At 61.8% G+C, this 7,140-nt stretch overlaps 1 protein-coding gene across 1 annotated transcript; it reads left to right on the top strand.

The window, feature by feature from the left end:
- Nucleotides 1-5,149: 5,149 nt before the first annotated feature.
- On the top strand, nt 5,150-6,102 carry OR2C1 (olfactory receptor family 2 subfamily C member 1; the record flags this gene model as incomplete). Its single annotated transcript, XM_084251655.1, has 1 exon — nt 5,150-6,102. The coding sequence occupies exon 1, from the start codon at nt 5,164-5,166 to the stop codon at nt 6,100-6,102; it is 939 nt and encodes a 312-aa protein (XP_084107781.1). The 5' UTR covers nt 5,150-5,163.
- Nucleotides 6,103-7,140: the final 1,038 nt, after the last annotated feature.

The raw sequence follows: 7,140 nt of genomic DNA, 5'->3' as shown, positions 1-7,140 counted from the left end.
GTCTGGGCGCCATGTAGGACCCTCGGCGGTGGCGGGGATCGAACCGGCGCCGCAGAGGCCGCGGGCAGCCTCGCAACCCAGCGCTCAACCGCCGCGCCCCCGGGGAGGCCCTGGATCTGCTCCTAGTGAATGAAAAGTAACCCTATTTCTACCTCCCTACGTGGAAGTGAAAGGAGAGCCAGAAACTTCAGTGTGAAAGAGAAAACTCTCTCTGGAAGGGCCTCCCTGGTGGCCGCGGGTTCGCGCCCCGGCCCAGGAGGCGGCCCCGCGGCGGGCGGCGCGGCCGACTGGCCCCCTCGGTCGGGCTGCGCGGGCCGCGGGGAGGCCGCGGTGGCGCCCGGGGACGGGCTCGGCCCGCCTGGCGGACGAGGGGGGGCCCCGCGGCAGCCCCCGGGGCGCGGGGAGCCTCGAGGGCCGCCGAGGTTAAAGGCGGCGGCCCCGCGGTCCGCACTCGCCCGCCCGCCGAGCCTGCGGGGGACAGGGGGCCGCGGCGCAGGCCGAGGTGGGTTCGGGATGCGGATCCCCGCGCAGGGCGAGGCCGAGGGGCCCCGGGGCCTGGGGGCAGCGCAGGGCGGGTGTCGAGGGGCCTTTCACGGGAGCCGGTTTGGGGGTGCCCTCCGGGGGAGGCTGGCGGCGACCGGGCTGCGCCCCAGCCCGCGCCTGTCGGGGGCGGCTCGGCGGGGACGCGGGGGGCAGGCCGGCCGCGGGGGGCCTGAGTCCAGAGCCTCGGGGCGCGGCCTGCGGCGGGGGCGCTCCCTGGGCGCAGACCCGCGGGCCCGGGGCTCCCCTCCGCTCGCCGGGGCTGGGGTCCGCCGTGCCGCCCCCGCGGCCGCGCCGGGCCCGTCGGGGGGTCTGCTGGGGGGGTGTCCGCCGCGGTCCGCCACTGCGCCCCGGTCCCGCCCGCTCCTCAGACGCGCGCGCAGACCGGCCGGGCGCGACCCCCCCACGAGCTCGGGCGCGGGGGCTCGGCCGGGACAGCCGGCGCGGGCGGGGGGGGCCGTGTCCGCGCGGGCCTCGCGGGGGCCCCTCCCGCCGTCCAGCCGCTCGCGCGCTCCTTCCCGGCCCCTCTGTTCCCCGCGACGCCCCAGGGGGGCGCAGGGCTGCGTCTCTGCTAAGTGCAACCCCCCCACGCCCCCCGCCCCGTCTCGAGAGCGGGACCCCAAGCGCGGCGGCGGAGCCCCGTCCCCCCCACCCTCCCCGGCCTTCCGCGGGCCGGGCCTGTCCGGGCCGGGCCGGGCGCGTCCCCCGCGGCTCCTAGAGGCCCTGCCGGCTTCTCCCGACCCCTGACGGTTTGAAAAACAAAAACGTTTCGGGAAACGCCTCCGCCGGGGTCGGACGTCAGGTCGGGCCGCGGGTCCCTGTCCCGAGGCTCCCCGGCCCGGCCGCGCGAGGCCCGGACCCCGAGCGGGGGGAGCAGGAGAGTCGCCCCGACTCCAGGCTCGCTGGCCCAACCCCAGCGGCCGGGCGAGCCCGAGGCCCGGGGACAGCGGGCAGACCCGGGGCGGGGGGCGCGGCCGCGCCGGCTCTCGGGGAGCGCGACCCGCCGCCCGCCGGCCCCCCGCGGCTGGGCCGCGCCCCCCGCCCCCCCGCCCCCTTTCCTCTCACGAAAATACGAGGAACCTGACCTGTGGGGCGGCACACCACGTTCTGGCTGCGTTTCTCAACATCCCAAACTTTCAAACCCACTCGGCGGGCGGGCAGGGGGGACCCCGCGTCTCCGGGGCGGTGCCGGAGTCTCCACACGGAAGCAGCTCGGGGCCCCCGCCCGCCTCGCACCATTCCTGGATTCGCTCTGCGATCCTCTTATTGTTTTAAAGATTTATTTATTGGGGCCTCCCCGGGGGCGCAGCGGTTGAGCGCTGGGTTGCGAAGCTGCCCGCGGCCTCTGCGGCGCCGGTTCGATCCCCGGCTGCTCCCCGGCCCCCGGAGGAGGGTCCCGCATGGCGCGCAGACCTCTCCTGCCGCCCGCTGCTCCCCTCAGCAGTGTCCTTCGGTCCTTCTGCCTGCTCTGCTCCCCGCTCTGGCTCTGGTGAAGTCTCTCACGCTCCCGCGCTTCTGACTGTACCCAGTGCTTGTATACATAAATAAATCTTTTTTAAAAATGCTTAAAAATTATTTATGCATACAAGAGCTGGGGTACAGGCCAAAGATGGGGGTGGGGGGTGAGAGGATTCACCAGAGACAGAGTGGGGAGAAGAGCAGGTGGATCTACTGAAACACACTGCTGAGGGAGCAGCAGGGAGACAGGAGAGGTCTGCTGCGCCATGTGGGTTGCTCCCTGGCCAGGGATCAAACTCATGCTGTGGTGGCTGTGGACAGCTTCATAGGTTGCATCCTAACCCCTTGTGCCACCAGGGAAGCCCTAGAATCCTCTTAAAATGCAAGTGGTGGGGCCTCCCCGGTGGCGCAGACAGTTGAGCGCAGCACTGTGGAGCTGTTCGCAGCCTCTGCAGCACGGGTTCCATCCCGGCCAGCCAGGGAGCTACCCACATGGTGCTGCAGACCTCTCCTGTCTCTCCACTGCTCCCCTCAGCAGTGTCTTCAGTCCATCTGCCTGTTCTGTACCCCACTCTGTCTCTGGTGGATCCTCTCACCCCCATACCTCTGGCCTGTACCCCAGTTCTTGTGTGCATAAATAAATAAATGTGCTTAAATTGGACATACCCAGAGTGAGAGAACTAGGAACCCAGGAGAAACCCCCCCTGAGGGAAGAAAAACTGCCAGCAGAACAGTTTGGTTGCTGGATTTAAACTTGTGTCACGGTCATGTTGGCAGGGGAGCGGGTCAGGCCCAGCCAAGGGCAGGGCAACTTGCCTCCGCCTCCGCACCCCAGCTGCGGCCCCCCCTTTCCTGTGTTGGCTGGTTATTCCTGGGCAGAGGGCGGGGCTGAATGAAACTCGGGCACCCCAGGCAGCCACCAACGCTGGTCAGCAGAGACCAGACTGGCGGGAGACGGGCAGTGGGACCTCAGGGCACGAGCAGAGAGGCAGCCCCTCCGCTCCCCGAGTCCGCAGGGAGAGGACAAGAAACCGCCTCTTCTTAAGGCCAGACAAGACCATCAGCTTGGCGGGTGGGTGGCCCAGTCCCATGTCTTCCTTGCCTGGGGCTACTCAGTGCACCCTGCTTGGGCGGGGACCTCTGCCTCCGCCCACCTATCCACAGAGGCTGAGCAGTGGGCACTCCCCCCAAAATAGTTAACAATTCCAAAATCCTCCTCAGCCCTGCCTCGTTAGGAGGACTCAGTTGCTGACGGGAGGACACAGGCAATCAGAAGGGGTTCCCTCCGCCTGCGGGGGACGCCAGCGCCAGACTCCAGGGCCTCTGCTACTCACTGATGAGGAGGACAGCTCTTGGGGTCTTCAGCCAAGAGGCCACTGCTGGTGCACCCCACCAGCTCAGCACACCGGTACGCTTCCCCTGAGTGGTGTCACCCCAGGCCCAGTTTTGGGGTGTGGCAGCGGGTGCCTGTGGGGTGCGCATGGCCCATGGCCCGGAGTGCTCACTCCCAGTGTCCAGGTGAGGACGGCCGGCCCTCTGGCTATTTCTGCTCTCTCGCTGTGTTTGTTCTTTTATTGTAACGGGAAAGTGGAGGGCTTTGGTTTATGACCTGTAGGAGCTCCTAGGACTGGTTCCCGGGAAGGAGGTAGTCAGGGGCACGTTGGCAAGGATTACTTTCTTGCTCGTAAGAATTATTCTTTGGTTTGGAGACGGACGTGGTGCGTCAAAAGATGAGGGATCACCTTCGAACTGTCCTGGTCTCCCCTGCTGATTATGGAAGCTCACTAGTTGAGTTAACCCCTTGGTGGATAAGCCCCGTGTCTATCTTTACTCTGTTCCGCCTGAGTTTACTGGGGCTTATGTAAAGTTCTGTTTGTTCTACATTTGCCTCTTCTTTTTTCAAGATTTATTTATTTATGCACACAGGCCAGAGGTGTGGGGGGGGTGAGAGGATTCACCAGAGACAGGGTGGGGAGCAGAACAGGTGGATTGACTGAAACACACTGCTGAGGGGAGCAGCGGGGAGAGAGGAGAGGTCTGCTGCGCCCTGTGGATAGCTTCCTGGCCGGGGATCAAACTGTGCTGCAGAGGCTGCCGGTAGCTTCCCAGCGCTGTGTCTTCAACCCCTGCGCCACCAGGGAGGCCCCAACATTTACCTTCTCTTAACTCAGATAATTGTATCTCCTGGTTTTGGTGAATTAGCCTATACTCACTTTCCATTTTTTTTCATGATTTTATAGAGTTTTAAAATGTATTTATATATATATTTTACATCATTCATTTTTGTACAGTGTCTGCTTTCTCCTCGCAGGCGTAGTCCCGGTGGAATTCCCACCCCTGTCACCCGCATCCCGTCGCCACAGTCCTTGGGCTCCTCCCTCCCCGTGTTGACCCCTCCCCCCTCCCCTGCAGAACGTCTCTGATTTATACCTGCCTGTTAATTTTGCTTTTTTGTTTATTATATTTTTCTCCTGGTCCCTTACTTGGTTCCCCTACATTCCTCCTATAAGTGAATATAGTTGGTTTTTTTAATAGATTCTTTGTGTTATTTTCAAGCTTCATGTTTCTGGTTCAGGCGTTGTCCCCCAGGAGAGCGAGGAGGAAACTCTATAGGAATTTCTGAGACGCTTTTCCAATCCAGCGGGTCTGTTTCTGCCTCCCCTGAGCGCGTCTGCCTGTGGGCTGCGGACGTGTGTCTTTTGAGAATCTCCACGTCGAGTTCTAAGGATCCTTTGTGACCTCTGTGCTGAGCTGGGGAGACCTCATCTCCTGGGGAGACCTCATCTCCTTGTCGCGTGTTCTTTCCTGAGCTGGCCCGCGTGTGACCCGGGGTGGCGTAAAGCACCTGTGTGTCGTGGTGACTGGGGCTGGGGGTTGCAGTGAAAGTCTGCGATCCTAAAAAGGACACCGGCGGGCTGCCCCTGGTGGCTCTGCGGTTGAGCCCTGGGTTGCGAGGCTGCCCGCAGCCTCTGCAGCGCCAGTTCGATCCCCGGCTGCCAGCAAGGGTCCCACCAAAAAAAAAAAAGGACACGGGCGCTCAGCTCTGCGGGCGGAGGACTGGCCCTCCTGATGCTGACCGGCCTACCCCGACAGCTGCTTCTTCCCTTGCTCTGCTCCAGCAGTTTTCCGCGGACAGAGTCCTCGAGGGACCAGAGGCACCCGGCGATGGCAGGGGCCAACCACAGCTTCTCGGAGGGCTTCATCCTGATGGGCGTCTCTGACCACCCCCAGCTGGAGAAGATCTTTTTCGGGGTCATTCTCTTCTCGTACTTGCTGACCCTCGTGGGGAACTCCACCATCATCCTGCTTTCCCGCCTGGACGCCCGGCTGCACACCCCCATGTACTTCTTCCTCAGCAACCTGTCCTCCCTGGACCTTGCCTTTACCACCAGCTCAGTCCCCCAGATGCTCATCAACTTATGGGGGCCAGACAAGACCATCAGCTACGGAGGCTGTGTGACGCAGCTCTATGTCTTCCTCTGGCTGGGGGCGACCGAGTGCATCCTGCTCGTGGTGATGGCCTTCGACCGCTACGTGGCCGTGTGCAGGCCCCTGCACTACAGCACCATCATGAACCCTCGGCTCTGCCGGCTGCTGGCGGCCGTCGCCTGGCTGGGGGGGCTGGGCAACTCTTTGATTCAGTCAACATTCACTCTGCAGCTCCCGCTGTGCGGGCACCGGAGGGTGGACAACTTCCTGTGCGAGGTGCCCGCCATGATCAAGCTGGCCTGCGGAGACACCAGCCTCAACGAGGCGGTGCTCAATGGCGTCTGCACCTTCTTCACCGCCGTCCCGCTGAGCGTCATTCTCATCTCCTACTGCTACATCGCCCGGGCCGTGCTGAAGATCGGCTCGGCCGAGGGCCGGAGAAAGGCCTTCAACACGTGCCTCTCCCACCTGCTGGTGGTGTTCCTCTTCTACGGCTCGGCCATCTACGGCTACCTGCTGCCGGCCAAGAGCAGCAACCAGGACCAGGGCAAATTCATTTCCCTCTTCTACTCTGTGGTCACACCCATGGTGAACCCCATCATCTACACCCTGAGGAATAAGGAGGTGAAGGGGGCCCTGAGGAGGCTGCTGGGGAAGGGGAGAGAGGTTGGCTGAGAGGAGGAAAAACCCCTTCATTTATTGCTGCTTCATCTCCACACACTTCTTCTCCTTCTCTCTACGGCCAGGCAAACCTGAGGCGCTAACCCGGTACAACGAGGTGTGTTCTGCACAACCCTAAGCTGCTGGGACACGGCTAGCGCTGTCTCGGCTGCTCTCCACCCTTTCGTCTGCTGTGGCGCGCAGACCCCAGGGCAGGTGGGAGACGCTGAGGGCTCAGGTTGCTGGCGCAGTGCAGACCTGCCTCGCTGTCTCTGTTGTCCACATGTGATTTATTACACCTTGTATTTCTAGAGATTTCTGTGCTGTTCTAAAGAAAACACCTCCACTTGTAGTATCTTGTACAATGAAACTATAATTCCATAAAATTAGGTATCGTGAAGCCCAGTAAATACCCAAACAGCTCATCTTTGAACCCCCTCGTCCATCACTTTTGTCCACCTCCCTGTCCCTTCTCCATGTGTAAGTCTGTCTGCCCTCACCTCCCACCCATCGATCCCTCCTCACCCTGTTTTCCCTCCCCTGCATATCTGCTTCCCATTTTCCCTTCTGCCTCATCCGATATTTAATGAGAAAAAGTAGGAAAAGCCATTTTCTTTGATGTAGTTTTATTTACATCACTCCCACCCCCACAGCCCCTAGCAAAGCCGCAGGTTTGCTGACAACCTTTGGATGTGCTGGCACAGTCGGTCAGTGGAGTGTGGAATGCTCTGGGATGCCTTAAGCAAGTTTGAGCCCAAGAAAGAGCTTCCATCCTTGAGGCATGTTCTTTGCCTCCAGCCCTAATTTCAGTCCTAAAGCTCCTGGAACGCAGCCTGCTGGCTGCACACCACGTTGCCCCTTGAGGAGCTCAGGTATTGGAATGAGAATGTCATACATGATTTTACCCATTATCAGAACTGCCCAGGGACTCTGCTCTTCCCGCCACAGCTCAGGTGCTCTCCGCAGACAGGAGAGCGGGGTTCTTATGAGGGAGTTACTGGCAGCTGCATTACCAGAGCAAAGGAAGTTGATAGGTTTTAGAGCTAGTTTCTC

Source organism: Talpa europaea (assembly GCF_964194135.1).
Source record: "Talpa europaea genome assembly, chromosome: 12".
NCBI classification, from domain to species: Eukaryota; Metazoa; Chordata; class Mammalia; order Eulipotyphla; family Talpidae; genus Talpa; species Talpa europaea.
Note: the sequence above shows the minus strand (reverse complement) of the source record. Positions and strands in the feature narration are given on the sequence as shown.